Source organism: Nerophis ophidion, linkage group LG12, assembly GCF_033978795.1.
Source record: "Nerophis ophidion isolate RoL-2023_Sa linkage group LG12, RoL_Noph_v1.0, whole genome shotgun sequence".
NCBI lineage: Eukaryota > Metazoa > Chordata > Actinopteri > Syngnathiformes > Syngnathidae > Nerophis > Nerophis ophidion.
In genome coordinates, this window is record NC_084622.1 from 35,014,357 (window position 1) to 35,034,388 (window position 20,032).

Sequence of the window (20,032 nt, forward strand, 5' to 3'; positions counted from 1 at the left end):
ATTTATACAGTTATTATGCCTTGACTTAAAATACTGGTCAAAATTGTTCACAGATGTATTGCACCAATAAATTTGAGCCAGAGCAACTGCATATTTCTCCAAAAGAAACAATGTAAATATAACTAATACTGAAAGTTCCAGCTTCGAAAAATGTCCATATTTAGGCCAAAGTTTGTGCACTCTGAACACAGAGATGGCATGGCTCGGTTGGTAGAGGGTTCCTGGTTAGGGCTTTGCATGGCAGCTCCTGTCATCAGTGTGTGAATGTGTGTGTGAATGTGGAAATAGTGTCAAAGCGCTTTGAGTACCTTGAAGGTAGAACAGTGCTATACAAGTGTAACCCATTTATAATATAACATATTTTACAGTACTGTATATGAAAAAAACTTAAAGGGATACTAGATCAACTATCTCTTTATTATTGAGCCAAAACAACAATAAACCGCTGCTCTGTCCTGTACGTACTTCTCTTCCAACACATGCACACACACAGACGTCGCTTTGGTGCCCTCACAAATGATCTGAAATCCCCAAAATCCTCAACTTTAACGACCATATTGCTACAATAAACATTTATTATTTTTTACCAAACAATTAAACAAGGCGACACGGTAAATAATCTGGGTATTATCTTCGACCCAACTCTCTCCTTTGAGGCACACATTAAAAGCGTTACTAAAACGGCCTTCTTTCATCTCCGTAATATCGCTAAAATTCGCTCCATTCTGTCCACTAAAGACGCTGAGATCATTATCCATGCGTTTGTTACGTCTCGCCTCGACTACTGTAACGTACTATTTTCGGGTCTCCCCATGTCTAGCATTAAAAGATTACAGTTGGTACAAAATGCGGCTGCTAGACTTTTGACAAGTACAAGAAAGTTTGATCACATTACGCCTGTACTGGCTCACCTGCACTGGCTTCCTGTGCACTTAAGATGTGACTTTAAGGTTTTACTACTTACGTATAAAATACTACACGGTCTAGCTCCATCCTATCTTGCCGATTGTATTGTACCATATGTCCCGGCAAGAAATCTGCGTTCAAAGGAATCCGGCTTATTAGTGATTCCCAAAGCCCAAAAAAAGTCTGCGGGCTATAGAGCGTTTTCCGTTCGGGCTCCAGTACTCTGGAATGCCCTCCCGGTAACAGATCGAGATGCCACCTCAGTAGAAGTATTTAAGTCTCACCTTAAAACTCATTTGTATACTCTAGCCTTTAAATAGACTCCCTTTTTAGACCAGTTGATCTGCCGTTTCTTTTCTTTTTCTTCTATGTCCCACTCTCCCTTGTGGAGGGGGTTCGGTCCGATCCGGTGGCCATGTACTGCTTGCCTGTGTATCGGCTGGGGACATCTCTGCGCTGCTGATCCGCCTCCGCTTGGGATGGTTTCCTGCTGGCTCCGCTGTGAACGGGACTCTCGCTGCTGTGTTGGATCCGCTTTGGACTGGACTCTTGCGACTGTGTTGGATCCATTGTGGATTGAACTTTCACAGTATCATGTTAGACCTGCTCGACATCCATTGCTTTCCTCCTCTCCAAGGTTCTCATAGTCATCATTGTCACCGACGTCCCACTGGGTCATTATTGTCACCGACGTCCCACTGGGTGTGAGTTTTCCTTGCCCTTATGTGGGCCTACCGAGGATGTCGTGGTGGTTTGTGCAGCCCTTTGAGACACTAGTGATTTAGGGCTATATAAGTAAACATTGATTGATGATTGATTGATTATTTTATTAGTTAACTTTAAATTGTCGTTAGCAAATTTCCAACTGACTGGAGCAGGGAAAGTGGGCTTGTGTCCTGCTCTGGCCTTCTCCTCCACTGTGATCTATAATCTTTTCAATCATTTCTACAACTTTTGTTTTTTTTTGTGATAGAGTGATTGTTACACATAATTGTTTGTTACAAAAAACATTCATGAAGTTGGGTTCTTTTATGAATTTATTATGGGTCTACTGAAAATGTGAGCAAATATTCTGGGTCAAAAGTATACATTCAGCAATGTTAATATTTGGTTACATGTCCCTTGACAACTTTCACTGCAATAAGGCACATTTGGTAGCTATCCACAATACAAGCTTCTGGTTGAAATTTTGACCACTCCTCTTGAAAAATTGGGGGTAGTTCAGCTAAATGTGTTGCTTTTCTGACATGGACTTGTTTCTTCAGCATTGTCCACACATTTAGGTCAGGACTTTGGGAAGGCCATTGTAAAACCTTAATTCTAGCCTGATTTAGCCATTCATTTACCACTTTTGACTTGTGTTTGGGGTCATTGTCCTGTTGGAACACCCAACTGCGCCCAAGACCCAGCCTCCGGGCTGATGATTTTAGGTTGTCCTGAAGAATTTGGAGGTAATCCTCCTTTTACATTGTCCCATTTACTCTCTGTAAAGCATTAGTTCCAATGGCAACAAAACAGGCCCAGAGCATAATACTACCACCACCATGCTTGACGGTAGGGGTGGTATTCCTGGGATTTAAGGCCTCACCTTTTGTCCTCCAAACATATTGCTGGTAAGTCCGCTTTGGCATCTTTTTCTAGAAAAGTTTGGTCTCAGCACAATTAAAACGTGCTGTGGTACACAGCTTGCTTTGTCGTTTCTTCCATACTTGCAAGTGCCTTTGATGTCCTCCACACAAAATAGTCTGTTTTATAACTCTATAGCGATTCCCTGCTTCTTCCCACGCTGGTCTGTTGTCTTTTTGAGACTCACATTGAGGTGGCAAAATGGACAAAACTTGTCAAAAGTTGAAAAACGCAGAAAATACACACACGCTGAAGCACAGAAGTGACAAGTAGTGCACTGTACTGCGCAGCCAGTGATGTGTAGGGCTCGGTCTCCCCAAAATGGCTGCGCCTTGTGGCACAAAATGGATGCCTAAATTGTAGGACATGGTTCACACACAGAGGCATATTTGGCTCGATCTATTGGTTCGTAAATCGAAAGGTTCACAAAAAGACGGTTTCATACATTGATCTTTCAATGTATACTTGAACTGTGTTTACCACTGTGTTTGTTCTTTGCAGTGGTGTAAAACTGTAAAGCAAAATCCATCCATACATGTCCTACCGCTTGTCCCTTTCGGTGTCGCGGGGATTACTGGAGTCTATTTTAGCCGAGTGTCCTGGGTTCGCATAATTTGGGTACTGATAAAGTAAAATAATAAAAGGGAGTCATGAGAGCAGGACCGGTCTCCACCACTTTATTGTTCCCTTCTTTACACCTATCTCCATATACATAGCTCACCTTCTTCAACAACCCACCTTTATATAGACCTCTTACGTCACAGCCTTACGGCAACACTGGAGGGACACCCTGAACTGTTTGTTACATACGTCCCCCCCCCTCAATTAGAAACGTCCCCGTTTCATCACAAACAAAATAGGTAACAAGGGGAAATAGAACAGAGAAAAGAAAGAAAATTCAAAATTCACAATAAATCAACAATATATTTTTTTACACCGTATTGCATAGGCTAACACACTGGCCCCTCAAAACATGCAAAAACTATCAGATGAGAAGGATGTCACTCCAATCGCCCCATTTGTAAGATAGTTCAATTATGTGGAGGAGGTCGCCCCCAGCGAGATGGTCCGATGGTGCGCAGGAGGTTACCCCAGTCACCCCCTGCGAGATAGTCCGATTGTGCGCAGGAGGTCGCCCCAGTGACTTATTAGTGATTCCCAAAGCCCAAAAAAAGTCTGCGGGCTATAGAGCGTTTTCATTTCGGGCTCCAGTACTCTGGAATACCCTCCCGGTAAAAGTTTGAGATGCCACCTCAGTAGAAGCATTTAAGTCTCACCTTAAAACTCATTTGTATACTCTAGCCTTTAAATAGACTCCCTTTTTAGACCAGTTGATCTGCCGTTTCTTTTCTTTTTCTTCTATGTCCCACTCTCCCTTGTGGAGGGGGTCCGGTCCGATCCGGTGGCCATGTACTGCTTGCCTGTGTATCGGCTGGGGACATCTCTGCGCTGCTGATCCGCCTCCGCTTGGGATGGTTTCCTGCTGGCTCCACTGTGAACGGGACTCTTGCTGCTGTGTTGGATCCGCTTTGGACTGGACTCTCGCGACTGTGTTGGATCCATTATGGATCGAACTTTCACAGTATCATGTTAGACCCGCTCGACATCCATTGCTTTCCTCCTCTCTAAGGTTCTCATAGTCATCATTGTCACCGACGTCCCACTGGGTCATTATTGTCACCGATGTCCCACTGGGTGTGAGTTTTCCTTGCCCTTATGTGGGCCTACCGAGGATGTCGTAGTGGTTTGTGCAGCCCTTTGAGACACTAGTGATTTAGGGCTATATAAGTAAACATTGATTGATTGATTGATTGACCCCCTGCAAGATAGTCCGTTTGTGAGATAGTTCGTTTATGAAGCTCCATCATGCCATCAGACTTGGGGTTATAGGCAGTGGTGCACGTCCTTTTTTTTCAAGCAACATACAGAGTCTAATTGAAGGGGAAACACCCTGGGGCCCTCACGGCCCCCATGGGAACCTCCGGGCCACATCCAGAACGTCCATGACCACCCGCCGGGTGGGCCGACAAACCTGGGACCCGCCCACGGGGACGTTAAGGGCACCGACGGGTTCGACACGCTCTGTACTTCTCACGCCACCGTCGGCTGTCTCTCAGCGCGAAGGGCCAGCAGCAAGACCGCGGGAACGCCTCCGCAACCAGCTGGGCCACACCCGCAGCAAACACCTCCACGCTCTCCCCGGGAGCACGCACACCCGCCGACAGGTTGGCCCCGAACCGGTCCATTAATTTTCTTTGTTTAAAAGCTGCCCCCAGTCTCCCACGGGACGAGTTGGGAGGATCCGAAAATCCTCACCAGCTCCTGGTTGCAGTCGGCCCCCTCCGTCGGTGAAAGGAGCGGTTAAACAAAAAGTCCACCTTCGACATTCATGCCGTGTGAGTGTCCGTCAAACAGCGCCTCCGGGCTTAAAAAGAGTCGTGGTCACCACACCACGTGTCCGCAAAATGGCCGGGAAGCTTAGCAACTAACTCAAAACTCACGTGTCCCGTGTAAAACTTTCTTCTTCTTTTTTTTCAACACAGCAGTTAAAATAATCCCACCGCTCCACCAATGTAGCCGAGTGTCCTGGGTTCGCAGAATTTGGGTACTGATAAAATAAAATAATAAAAGGGAGTCATGAGAGCAGGTCCGGTCTCCACCACTTTATTGTTCCCTTCTTTACACCTATCTCCATACACATAGCTCACCTTCTTCAACAACCCACCTTTATGTAGACCTCTTACGTCACAGCCTTACGGCAACACTGGAGGGACACCCTGAACTGTTTGTTACACTATCTTAAGCGTATATTGCGTTGAAATTGCTTGTAATATTCTGGTTCTGGCTTCGATTACGCCAGGCATTATGGTTATCTTCATACATGATTTTGACTGTAGAAGGACACTTGCACACCTAGAGAGAACCTACTCCAACACAGAAGTCACATTCAAACTAAACACAGAAAGGCTCAAGTGAACAAATGTGATTACTACAGTTGTTTTCCTCAAAATATAATATGGCCAATGCTGAAAATTGCGTGTGTGTCTCCGCCAGATGATGGTAAACTCTCGCTGGATGAGTTCCAGGCTTTCTTCTCTGATGGCACACTGAACGAGGAGGAGTTGGAGAAGCTGTTCCACACCATCGACTCTGATAACACCAGGTCAGCACAATTTCTGCATGCTGCATGCTGTCCCATTACCCTTCCTCCAAAGTCCCTTGTTTGCCCGTGCTCGCACTGCACATTACCGGGTCAATGCACAGATACCACTTTTATGTACTGCATTTTTTTCTCATATTCATACAGCACATATGTACATAGACACCTTTTTCCGCAACTTTTTAACTATAACTCATATTCATTTTTTTTTTCTGATAATGCAAGGTAGCACCTAATATTTAGATTAGATTAGATTAGATAGCGCTTTATTTATTCCGTCAGGAGAATTCCTTCAGGAAAATTACAATTTTCAGCACAATCCCATTCAAGATCAGACAAACATTACAGGGAGACAGAACAGGATCGCTGACGGGTCTGCCGGCTTCCAGCGCCCCTTACAAAAAAGATGACATACAGGTAAACAAGGGGGGGAGGGGGGGAGGGGAGAAAAAAATAGAAGATTAAAATCAAATAAAAAAAATCGGTCTTAGCCTAGGCTCTTGAGTGAGGGTGCAGACTGAGGCCAAGGGAAAAAAACAACAACTCATAGCCATAGTACACATCCCTCTTACATGTGTGTAAGAGGGAAACATCAAACATCAAAGAACACAGAGGACATTAAAGACATTAAAGCAGCAGATACAACCAGACTCTTCTACATACAGCTATGAATAAAAAGTAAAAGAAACATATCCACTGTGGTGGCCCTCTGCGGTGTTCCACGCCATCGTCCGCTGGGGTGGAGGGAGCATGGCCAGAGACAGGAGCAGACCCAACAAAGCAACCAAGACAGCTGACTTCCACTCTCGGCCAGTGTCCAGTCCGCATGGATGAGCGAGGATACGTCCAAGGTGACTGAGGTGTCCGACACCTGCTCACCCAGCCAAGACACCGCGAAGCCTCTCCGTCCCAGCGCTCAGTGCCAGCTCCGCAGTCCTGTCCCCTCATCCGCATCTCCTCCAGTACATCCAAACAGACTCTGGTGTGGCAGACACCCAGCAGCTGGTCTCCATGGCCAAAAGGGTCCCGGGAGGCAGATCCAGAAGTCCACAAAAGAAGCACCACAGAGGTCACGAAAGTACCACCCCTTGTCACACAGTCCCAAAGTCCCAAAGGGTCCCGGACCAAAAGGCAAAAAAATATAACACATGAAAACAAGAGGGAAACACAAAAGGATGACACAAGAGCACAGAGCTCCTGCCAACAGCAGCCACTAAAGCAGTGCCATCTCATTTAATCGAGCTGCACACATGTTTGACAGCAATAACATGAGGTGGCTGATTGATTATACTCTTATACATGTGGATGTGATCAGGCATTAGCATCCACCATGTAGAGGTACAAGTCTCCCATCCAAAGGCAAAACCCAGTAAATCAATTTTGGTCAAAACTGAGCTGATAATAATTTTGGAGTTCCTAGGTGATATGCTTTAAATTAGTGTATGCGATATTGTAATTTGTTCCGTAAGTAAGCTGTTACGCGCATGGCAGGACCTAGCAACTATCACATAACCGCGTAGATTCAACAGAAAAACCTAGTATCTCAAGGGACCAATTGGAGCTTCTTTGTCAGTCGCCTTATTGTCTTTACTGAGACATTTGCACGAATGGGGGCCGACGGTCAACCTGATTATGTGATATTATGGCACAATGGGATATTTGGAAGATTGGCCCAGGACGTTGCAAGCACCTTCATTAAATGTATTGTTCTTGATTCTTCCCCTTGCATACTCTTTTGGGCAGATAACTGTGGAGGTTAAAATAAAAACTGGACGCTGTACACGGCTCTTGCCCAATGTGCAAACGCAGAATGGGGCCCACCCGAGATTGTGATAAAATATCTGGAGAAAGGGCACACGTTCATGAGAGCAGATTCAATCCATGGCTCAATCGGCAAGAAAATGAAAGCTCAAGAAAACATCTATACGTTTGATGACTTTGTAGATCTTTGTAAGACAGCATCAATATAGATTGGATTTCCTTTGTTTTCTCAAAATCAGCTGGAAGTGAGTTACTAGGTTTTGCTTTAGGACAGGAGGAGTGTGCACTACTTGAACGGTCAGATGAGTCAAACGTTAAGGAAAAACCCCAAAATTGCCTGCCTGCTGTGTTTAATAGCTTTTATGTATCCAGTGCAAATCAGCGGTAAGCGTGCATTCATTTTTTACAGTAATTGTCCGTACAAAGCCTGGATTATGTTCTGGCGTTGACGCTTTAGCACACATTGTACAGGCTTGCCCGTTCCCCTACAAAACCTCCACCGTAGCTAGCCATGCACCACCAAAATAAATATGACCGCGCAGTTAGTGTTGTCCCAATACCAATATGTTTGTTCCGGTACTAAAATAATTTTGCTACTTTTCAAAACTTTTCAGTATTTTTATATATAAAGGGACCATAAAAAATTGTATTATTGGCTTTATTTTAACATAAAAATCTTACGGTACATTAAACATGTTTCTTATTGCAAGTTTGTCCTTAAATAAAATAGTGAACAAACAAGACAACTTGTCTTTTATTAGTAAGGAAGCAAACTGTTGTATTTTGAGCTAGGACTGGACCCCAGGATGCAGAGACGGGAGGCGAGGTAGAATCAAAAAAATAGATTGTCTTTAATAAGTACAAAAATAAAGGCGATGGGGCAGAAGTGCACACCATGGAGATACTAAACAGAAGGAGGACTCTTGGAGGTCAGCTAAAGGTTCCAATGAAAAACTTCTCTCAATTACTGAGGAACTAGGGAGCAAAAACAAGAGGTAAGGAATGACGATAAAAAAGAGAGGGAGCACATACCGAGTTAGAGGATGCGAGTCAGGCATGAGCACATGGAGAGCACGGGTGACAATAACCGGCAAGGAGCAGCTAAGCCGTGATGACCTTATATAGTGCCGGGTAGCGATTAGTCGCAGGTGTGCCTTGCTGGAACTAATGGGTAGAGGAGAAACTAACACAAAAGGCAACAAGGAGAAGACAGGAAAATAACAAAAACACAACACAATTAAAGGCTCCTAATTTAGCTGCTGACATAGGCGGTAACATGTTGTGTCATTTTATTATTTCGTAAAAATTATTAAGAACTAATGGGTAGAGGAGAAACTAACACAAAAGGCAACAAGGAGAAGACAGGAAAATAACAAAAACACAACACAATTAAAGGCTCCTAATTTAGCTGCTGACATAAGCAGTAACATGTTGTGTCATTTTATTATTTGTAAAAAATTATTAAGGTTAAGTGGTAGAAAAATAATTATTAATTATTAATCTCTGTTAACAAGTTCTATCTACACTTCTGGTCAAATGTAATAATCACTTATTCTTCTGTTGTTTGATACTTTACATTAGTTTTGGATGACACCACAAATTTGGGTATCAATTCGATACCAAGTCGTTACAGGATCATATATTGGTGATATTCAAAGTCCTCATCTGTCCAGGGATATATTTCCTAAAATTATAAACATAAATTAAATATAAATAAATAAATGATAAATGGGTTGTACTTGTATAGCGCTTTTCTACCATCAAGGTACTCAAAGCGCTTTGACACTACTTCCACATTTACCCATTCACACACACATTCACACACTGATGGAGGGAGCTGCCATGCAAGGCGCCAACCAGCACCCATCAGGAGCAAGGGTGAAGTGTCTTGCTCAGGACACAACGGACGTGACGAGGTTGGTACTAGGTGGGGATTGAACCAGGGACCCTCGGGTTGGCGCACGGCCACTCTTCCACTGCGCCACGCCGTCCCTATAAAAAATATATCAAAAAAAAATGTTGTCATGCCAAAAAATATAGATGTAATTATAGTAGTATCGACTAGATACGCTATCGTACTTGGTATCACTATGTTAGGATATGTTCGGATAATGTTAGGATGTCAGGTGCGGATCCACCGATGGCGTTTGTTTACATTTGATGCCGGTGAGCTTCGGTGTGTTGTGAAACATGTTTAGCTATTCCTCGTCCTGATACTTGTCAGAAACGTACTTTATTTGTCGCAACGGAGGTGAGGATTAGTGATTTAAAAGTAGCTAAAACATTGCCGACTGGGGCTGGACTCTAGCCATAGCTCTCGCCATGTCTTAAAGCACCTCTTACGGTGGGCGTTTTAGTGTTGTAACTTCACTTTCATCGTTAATTTTTAAGCCCAAAAAAATGTGCGTTCTCCACTTTCTGTCTACACACTGTGTCTGCTTGTAAGTACTCTGTGATTGTGCACTGCGGAACATACTCCTGTTCGTAAACCAGCAATTACATGATGTGAAGACGACGGGGGCTCGGGGTGGTGGGTGGCGCACCGGTACTTTTTAGAGGCGGTATAGTACAGAATATGATTTATTAGTATCGCGGTACTATAGTAATACTAGTATACTGTACAACCCTACACGCAGTACTGTGAACTGCACGGCAATTGCTGTGTTTAATTAGCTTGTGGTACACTTGTCACTAGGATGTCGTGGTGGTTTGTGCAGCCCTTTGAGACACTAGTGATTTAGGGCTGTATAAGTAAACATTGATTGATTGATTGATTGATTGTTTCCTGTGTGTATACAACTAGTTCAGAGGGCGTTTGAAAAGGGTACCTTTCACATTTTTATCGACCTGAGAATCACATGTGGCAAAGGTATCGAAATATAGCACCGTTTGATTTCACAATTAATTGATACACAGTTGTACCAACAAAATTTGGTCAGTACCCAAAATAAGTACCAAATTCAGTACCAATCCCTTTGGTACAGCTCACTTTCGCAGATGCCTTCTCCTGTAATTTCAAATTAACTTTTGCGATTTAAAGGCCGGGCTTCACGGTGGCAGAGGGGTTAGTGCGTCTGCCTCACAATACGAAGGTCCTGCAGTCCTGGGTTCAAATCCAGGCTCGGGATCTTTCTGTGTGGAGTTTGCATGTTCTCCCCGTGAATGCGTGGGTTCCCTCCGGGTACTCCGGCTTCCTCCCACTTCCAAAGACATGCACCTGGGGATAGGTTGATTGGCAACACTAAATTGGCCCTAGTGTGTGAATGTGAGTGTGAATGTTGTCTGTCTATCTGTGTTGGCCCTGTGATGAGGTGGCGACTTGTCCAGGGTGTACCCCGCCTTTCGCCCGATTGTAGCTGAGATAGGCGCCAGCGCCCCCCGCGACCCCGAAAGGGAATAAGCGGTAGAAAATGGATGGATGGATGGATTTAAAGGCCTACTGAAAGGATATTTTCTTATTCAAACGGGGATAGCAGGTCCATTCTATGTGTCATACCTGATCATTTCGCGATATTGCCATATTTTTGCTGAAAGGATTTAGTAAAGAACATCGGCGATAAAGTTCGCAACTTTTGGTCGCTAATAAAAAAGCCTTGCCTGTACCGGAAGTCGCAGACGATGACGTCACAAAGGTGAGGGCTCCTCACTTCCTCACATTGTTTTTAATGGGAGCCTCCAACAGCAAGAACTATTCGGACCGAGAAAACGACAATTTCCCCATTAATTTGAGCGAGGATGAAAGACTCGTGGATGAGGATATTGATAGCAAAGGACTAGAAAAAAAAAAAAAAGAAAGTTTAAAAAAAAAAGGCGATTGCATTGGGACGGATTCAGATGTTTTTAGTCACATTTACTAGGATAATTCTGCGAAATCCCTTATCTTTCTATTGTGTTGCTAGTGTTTTAGTGAGATTAAATAGTGCCTGATAGTCAGAGGGGGTGTGTCCACGGGTGTCTTGACCCCAGTCTCTGAGGGAAGTCGATGGCAGCTGCATGGACGGCGCAAGCTCAGCTGATTTCCGGTAAGAGGCGACTTTTTACCACAATTTTCTCACCGAAACCTGCCGGTTGACAAGTGGTCGGGAACCATGTTCGCTTGACCGCTCTGATCCATAGTAAAGCTTCACCTCTGGGAATTTTAAACAAGGAATCACCGTGTGTTTGTGTGGCTAAAAGCTAAAGCTTACCAACTCCATCTTTCTACTTTGACTTCTCCATTATTAATTGAACAAATTGCAAAAGATTCAGCAACACAGATGTCCAGAATACTGTTTAATTGCGCCATGAAAAGAGACGACTTTTAGCCGCAAATAGTGCTGCGCATATATGTCCTCTACAGTCCGGGACGTCACGCGCACACGTCATGATTCCGCGACGTTTTCAACAAGAAACTCCGCGGGAAATTTAAAATTGTAATTTAGTAAACTAAACCGGCGGTATTGGCATGTGTTGCAATGTTAATATTTCATCATTGATATATAAACTATCAGACTGCGTGGTGGGTAGTAGTGGGTTTCAGTAGGCCTTTAAGTGACTGTTGGAACACATCCATTACTGTAGTTGCGACTCCAATTACACCAATAGCCATCTCTCTTAAATTGCCAATGTTTGCTCGCGACGAAGGCTGATGAAAACACCATTGATTGATTGAAACTTTTATTAGTAGATCGCACAGTACAGTACATATTCCGTACAATTGACCACTAAATGGTAACACCCGAATAAGTTTTTCAACTTGTTTAAGTCGGGGTCCACGTTAAAGGGGAACATTATCACCAGACATATGTTAGCGTCATAGATACCTTGATGTTTTTTATACATAGCACAAAGCAAAAAAAAAAAAACTTCATATGCAGTGTTATTTCATTTTATTTATTTATTTATTTAATCTATTATTTAATTTAATTTTATTTATTTATTTTTTCGTCCTGTCCAGCTTCTCAGGCAAATCATATAGTTGATGTAGATGCCCATATCGGCTGTTCAAATTTACTTTACCAAAGAGAAGTGTAGGGTACTTCTCTTGCTGCCTTACTTGAATTTGACTTTATTAAATGTAATCAGACTTGCCAACCTCGAGACCTCCAATTTCGGGAGGTGGGGGATGTGGGGTGGGGGGACGTGGGTGGGGGTGGGGCGGAGGCGTGGTTGGGGGAGTGGTTAAGAGGGGAGGAATATATTTACATCTACAATTCACCAACTTGAGTATTTCATATATATATATATATATATATGTATATATATATATATTATATATATATACATATATATATATATATATATATATATGCGTGTGTGTATGAAATACTTAACTTTCAGTGAATTCTAGCTCTATGTATGTATTTTATTATATATATAAATAAAAGAAATAGTTGAATTTCAGACGGCACCTATTAAATACACAGTAATAAAAATACAGTTGTTCTACTAACTGTACTGTGATTGCTGGTTACTAAAAAACAACAACACTTACCTTTCACTATGTGAGTAACCTTTGTTCTGCCATTTATTTCTTCATTTTGCTTGTCGACGGTGTAATATATTGGGTTGGAGTCTATAACCAGGCGAGGTGATGAAGTTACGTCTCTTTACTGTGGGCTTCAGTCAGAACAGACTCCCTTACTTGCCGTCAAGTGCCCAACACCACGTAAATCGTTGGCCAATCAAAAAGCAACCCCATAACGCTATAGCCAACATTCACTAGGAAATGGCAACAGACAACATAGAATCACTCTATTATAGACGGCGTCACCATGGCTGTAACTTCCTGCTTCGTCTCCTTGTGTGTGCAGTTTTTTATTCAAATCCGTAGATGTTGTAATGTGATTGGGCGTGGCCTCCAGCTCCAGCTGCATTTCGGGAGATTTTCGGGAGAACATTTCTTCCGGGAGGTTTTCGGGAGATGCGCTGAATTTCGGGAGTCTCCCGGAAAATCCGGGAGGGTTGACAATTATGAGTGTAATTAAATTATCATTTGGTGCAGCCAAGCTGAAGGGGATAGAAAGAGAAAAAAAGGAAGACAGAGGGGGAAATTGTGGGGATAGAAGGGGGATTCAATCAATCAATCAATGTTTATTTATATAGCCCCAAATCACAAATGTCTCAAAGGACTGCACAAATCATTACGACTACAACATCCTCGGAAGAACCCACAAAAGGGCAAGGAAAACTCACACCCAGTGGGCAGGGAGAATTCACATTCAGTGGGACGCCAGTGACAATGCTGACTATGAGAAACCTTGGAGAGGACCTCAGATGTGGGCAACCCCCCCCCCCCCTCTAGGGGACCGAAAGCAATGGATGTCGAGCGGGTCTAACATGATACTGTGAAAGTTCAATCCATAGTGGCTCCAACACAGCCGCGAGAGTTCAGTTCAAGCGGATCCAAGACAGCAGCGAGAGTCCCGTCCACAGGAAACCATCTAAAGCGGAGGCGGATCAGCAGCGTAGAGATGTCCCCAACCGATACAGGCGAGCGGTCCATCCTGGGTCCCGACGAGCGGTCCATCCTGGGTCTCGACTCTGGAAAGCCAGTACTTCATCCATGGTCATCGGACCGGACCCCCTCCACAAGGGAGGGGGGGACATAGGAGAAAGAAAAGAAGTGGCAGATCAACTGGTCTAAAAAGGAGGTCTATTTAAAGGCTAGAGTATACAGATGAGTTTTAAGGTGAGACTTAAATGCTTCTACTGAGGAGCATTCCAGAGTACTGGAGCCCGAACGGAAAACGCTCTATAGCCCACAGACTTTTTTTGGGCTCTAGGAATCACTAATAAGCCGGAGTCTTTTGAACGCAGATTTCTTGCCGGGACATATGGTACAATACAATCGGCAAGAAAGGCTGGAGCTAGACCGTGTAGTATTTTATACGTAGGTAGTAAAACCTTAAAGTCACATCTTAAGTGCACAGGAAGCCAGTGCAGGTGAGCCAGTACATGTGTAATGTGATCAAACTTTCTTGTTCTTGTCAAAAGTCTAGCAGCCGCATTTTGTACCAACTGTAATCTTTTAATGCTAGACATGGGGAGACCCGAAAATAATACGTTACAGTAGTCGAGACGAGACGTAACAAACGCATGGATAATGATCTCGGCGTCTTTAGTGGACAAAATGGAGCGAATTTTAGCGATATTACAGATTAGACAGTGTTAATAAGACTCCGGCTTATTAGTGATTCCTAGAGCCCAAAAAAAGTCTGCGGGCTATAGAGCGTTTTCCGTTCGGGCTCCAGTACTCTGGAATGCCCTCCCGGTAACAGTTCGAGATGCTACCTCAGTAGAAGCATTTAAGTCTCACCTTAAAACTCATCTGTATACTCTGGCCTTTAAATAGACCTCCTTTTTAGACCAGTTGATCTGCCACTTCTTTTCTTTCTCCTATGTCCCCCCCTCCCTTGTGGAGGGGGTCCGGTCCGATGACCATGGATGAAGTACTGGCTGTCCAGAGTCGAGACCCAGGATGGACCGCTCGTCGGGACCCAGGATGGACCGCTCGCCTGTATCGGTTGGGGACATCTCTACGCTGCTGATCCGCCTCCGCTTGAGATGGTTTCCTGTGGACGGGACTCTCGCTGCTGTCTTGGATCCGCTTGAACTAAACTCTCGCGGCTGTGTTGGAGCCACTATGGATTGAACTTTCACAGTATCATGTTAGACCCGCTCGACATCCATTGCTTTCGGTCCCCTAGAGGGGGGGGGGGGTTGCCCACATCTGAGGTCCTCTCCAAGGTTTCTCATAGTCAGCATTGTCACTGGCGTCCCACTGGATGTGAATTCTCCCTGCCCACTGGGTGTGAGTTTTCCTTGCCCTTTTCTGGGTTCTTCCGAGGATGTTGTAGTCGTAATGATTTGTGCAGTCCTTTGAGACATTTGTGATTTTGGGCTATATAAATAAACATTGATTGATTGATTGATGGTTATTTAATTTTAAATTTCAAAAGAGTTTTGTGGCTCCCATTGTTTTCTTTAATTTGTGAAATGGGTCAAAATGGCTCTTTGAGTGGTAAAGGTTGCCGAGCCCTGCACTAGCCTAACATGCATGCCTTTGGAATGTGGGAGGACTCGCAGGAAACCCACACACAGAAATAACATGTAAACTCCACAGAGATCGAAAAACGCAGATTTAAACCACCCTCCTCTTGTCTGACATGATGTGTCTTTTGTGACTATTTAAATTGACATTCAGTAGAAAGAGGGATGGTGTACGTCTGTCTGAGTGTGAAATCCAGCAATTTATCATGCAGCAAAGCTGTCTCATAGATTTAAGCAAACATATGTCATGTTCAAAAAAAGACAACAATGCAATGCATTAAATCCAGTTGTCTTAATCCTTTAGCAGAGCTATAACCCTGTTTTACACCATTTAATCACCATTGCTGCTTGAAGACCTCTCTTGATTGGATCTCATTAAATACATCCCTGCACCCGATATTGAGACAATCAAGTCCATCCATTGTGCAATCAGGAGAAGAACACTGACTCTGATTTGCAAAACCAACACTGGCATTGATAATTTACACCACATATAAATGCTAATAAAAAAAATGTGAAATAAATACAGATTAAACCAAGCATAACAAAAATTAGGCATTTGGGTGAGGAGTTGATTTGATACTGTATGGTTGATTAGTGTTATGACGTGGACGGGGATAATTTGGTGGTGCAGACTAATAGGGCTGGGCAATCATATGATTGTGTTCTATGACTGTGATCAGTTTTAGGTCGATGACGACGATAAGTTGTGTGCATAGATTACCTCGTACAAACATGGTAAAACAGCCAAAGCGGAGTCAACCTTTTACTGCCCCACTTCAGGTTACAAGGTGCACAGAACTACCGTATTTTTCGGATTACAAATCGCTCCGGCCGAAAATGCATAATAAAGAAGGAAAAAAACATATGTACGTCGCGTTTCGGGGGAAATTTATTTGATCAAATCCAACACCAAGAATAGACATTTAAAAGGCAATTTAAAATAAATAAAGAATAGTGAACAACAGGCTGAATAAGTGTACTTTATATGACACATAAATAACCAACTGAGAAGGTGCCTGGTATGTTAACGTAACATATTATGGTAAGAGTCATTCAAATAACTATAACATATAGAACATGCTATACGTTTACCAAAACAATCTGTCACTCCCAAACCATAAATCCGATGAAATCTTCTTCCTCGATGTCGCTTCTAAACAACTCTGCCAACTCCAAAGGTATGCGCCGCTTCCTCTTGTCGTTTTCTGCTGCATATTTCACAACGTCCAGCTTGTAATCTGCAGTACATGATTTCCCTTTAGATGCCATTTTTGTTCAGCCCTTCTCAGTTTTTATAAGTTACTGCCAACGATGAAATGATCCATTTTAATAGCTACGGCAGTAGCATTTAGCATATAGCAGTTAGCATTCCATGACCCCCCCCCCCCCCCCCCCCCCCCTGAATTCTTATTGGTTCACGTGTGTGTGACGATTGCTGACATTTTCTGCATCTCTTCCACAAATGAGATAAATAATATTATTTGATATTGTGTAATATGCAGTACATGATTTCCCGTTCGGTGCCATTTTTGTTCAGCCCTTCTCAGTTTTTATACGTTACCGCCAACAATGAAATGATCCATTTTAAAGGCCTACTCAATCAATCAATCAATCAATGTTTATTTATATAGCCCCAAATCACAAATGTCTCAAAGGACTGCACAAATCATTACGACTACAACATCCTCGGAAGAACCCACAAAAGGGCAAGGAAAACTCACACCCAGTGGGCAGGGAGTATTCACATCCAGTGGGACGCCAGTGACAATGCTGACTATGAGAAACCTTGGAGAGGACCTCAGATGTGGGCAACCCCCCCCCTCTAGGGGACCGAAAGCAATGGATGTCGAGCGGGTCTAACATGATACTGTGAAAGTTCAATCCATAGTGGCTCCAACACAGCCGCGAGAGTTCAGTTCAAGCGGATCCAAGACAGCAGCGAGAGTCCCGTCCACAGGAAACCATCTCAAGCGGATCAGCAGCGTAGAGACGTCCCCAACCGATACAGGCGAGCGGTCCATCCTGGGTCCCGACGAGCGGTCCATCCTGGGTCTCGACTCTGGACAGCCAGTACTTCATCCATGGTCATCGGACCGGACCCTCTCCACAAGGGAGGGGGGGATATAGGAGAAAGAAAAGAACTGGCAGATCAACTGGTCTAAAAAGGAGGTCTATTTAAAGGCTAGAGTATACAGATGAGTTTTAAGGTGAGACTTAAATGCTTCTACTGAGGTAGCATCTCGAACTGTTACCGGGAGGGCATTCCAGAGTACTGGAGCCCGAACGGAAAACGCTCTATAGCCCGCAGACTTTTTCTTATTCAAACGGGGGTAGCAGGTCCATTCTATGTGTCTTACTTGATCATTTCGCGATATTGCCATATTTTTGCTGAAAGGATTTAGTAGAGATAAAGTTCGCAACTTTTGGTCGCTCATAAAAAAGCCTTGCCTCTACCAGAAGTGGCAGACGATGTGCGTGTGACGTCACGGGTTGTAGGGCTCCTCACATCCTCACATTGTTTATAATCATAGCCTCCAGCAGCAAGAGCTATTCGGACCGAAAAAGCGACAATTTCCACATTAATTTGAGCGAGGATTTGTGGATGAAGAAAGTTAGTGTGAAGCACAAAAAAAATAAATAAATAAAAAAGAAAAGGCGACAGCTCCAGGCGGCGGCAGTGGGACCGTTTCAGATGTAATTAGACACATTTACTAGGATAATTATGGAAGCTCCCTTATCTGCTTATTGTTTTAATTGTGTTTTAGTGAGATTGTAAAGTCATACCTGAAAGTCGGATGGCTGCGGTGAACGCCAGTGTCTCTCTGAGAGAAGCCGAAGATCCAAGATCACAGCTGCCTTTTTAAGCTGCAGGAGGAGGTCGAATAATCCACTGATGTCTCCGGTAAAAGTTGACTTAATATCCTAATTTTAACATCCAAAAACTTGCGGGTTGACGTAGAGAAACATGTTCGCTTGACCGCTCTGTGGTAAAGCTTCACAATAAACAAAGAAACACAGGATGTGTTTCGGTGCTAAAGGCAGCTGCAATACACCGCTTTCCACCAACAGCATTATTCTTTATAGTCTCCATCATTAATTGAAAAAATTGCAAAAGATTCAGCAACACAAATTTCCAAATTACTGTGTAATTATGCGATGAAAAGAGATGACTTTTAGCCGTGTGTGGTGCTGGGCTAATATGTCCGCTACAACCGGTGACGTCATTCCGCGACGTTTTCAACAAGAAACTCCGCGGGAAATTTAAAATTTTAATTTAGTTAACTAAACCGGCCGTATTGGTGTGTGTTGCAATGTTAAGATTTCATCATTGATATATAAACTATTAGACTGCGTTGTGGGTAGTAGTGGGTTTCAGTAGGCCTTTAATAGCATGTAGCATATAGCATATAACAGTCAGCATTCCATGACCCACAATGCACTTCTGCCATGACCCTCCCCCGCCAAATTCTTATTGGTTCACGTGTGTGTGACGATTGCTGACATTTTCTTCGTCTCTTCCGCGAATTATATAAATAATATTATTTGATATTTTACGGTAATGTGTTAATAATTTCACACATAAGTCGCTTCGGAGTATATGTCGCACCCACTGCCAAACTATGAAAAAAACTGCGACTTATAGTCCAAAAAATACGGAAATCAGACTCATCCTTACGAACCGAATGGCCGAACTCGGAGCTGAACATGCAGTTGAGGGCAGCGAAATAGATGTCAATCATGACTTGGAGGTATCTAGAGCCTTTGAATGATGAACGAAATGAAGGAATTGTTTGTTAAAACCAGAATCTACTATTAAATGCGGAATTTCCCGGTAATTGGCCTAATGTGACTTATATGCTGTCCTTGTGAAGAAAGGGGAAAACATGTTTACTTGACTAAAACTCACCTCCATGGAGCCGGTAAAGCCAGCACTCTAGCCAGCAGCCCTGCACCCTTCTAGGGCCATCTCTGTGCCTTCCTCCTTGACACGTGGCCAACTCAAACTACGAAAGTAACTGCAAAGTAGTCGAATTCCTAAATCACTTCTACATGTCACGTGATGTAAACTCCCATGCACCCTCAAAAACCCTGCCGAGAGTATAGAGCTGGTCCACAGTTCCACGACCAGGACGAAAACCACACTGTTCCTCCTGAATCCGAGGTTCGACTATCCGGCGAAGCCTCCTCTCCAGTACACCTGAATAAACCTTACCGGGAAGGCTGAGGAGTGTGATCCCACGATAATTGGAACAGACCCTCCGGTCCCCCTTCTTAAAGAGAGGGACCACCACCCCGGTCTGCCAATCCAGAGGTACCTCCCCCGATGTCCACGCGATGCTGCAGAGTCTTGTCAACCAAGACAGCCCCACAGCATCCAGAGCCTTAAGGAACTCCGGGCGGATCTCATCCACTCCTGGGGCCTTGCCACCGAGGAGCTTTTTAACTACCTCAGCGACCTCAGCCCCAGAAATAGGAGAGTCCACCACAGATTCCCCAGGCACCGCTTCCTCAAAGGAAGACGTGTTGGTGGGATTGAGGAGGTCT

General features: G+C 43.8%; 1 protein-coding gene across 2 annotated transcripts in view; it reads left to right on the top strand.

Moving 5' to 3' along the window:
* necab2 (N-terminal EF-hand calcium binding protein 2) overlaps positions 1-20,032 on the top strand; it is a 436,762-nt gene that overhangs the window by 179,877 nt on the left and 236,853 nt on the right. For both annotated transcript variants that reach the window (XM_061917448.1, XM_061917449.1), the window contains exon 3: positions 5,587-5,695. In XM_061917448.1, coding sequence (XP_061773432.1) covers positions 5,587-5,695 — 109 coding nt within the window. The remainder of the gene's footprint in view (positions 1-5,586; positions 5,696-20,032) is intronic.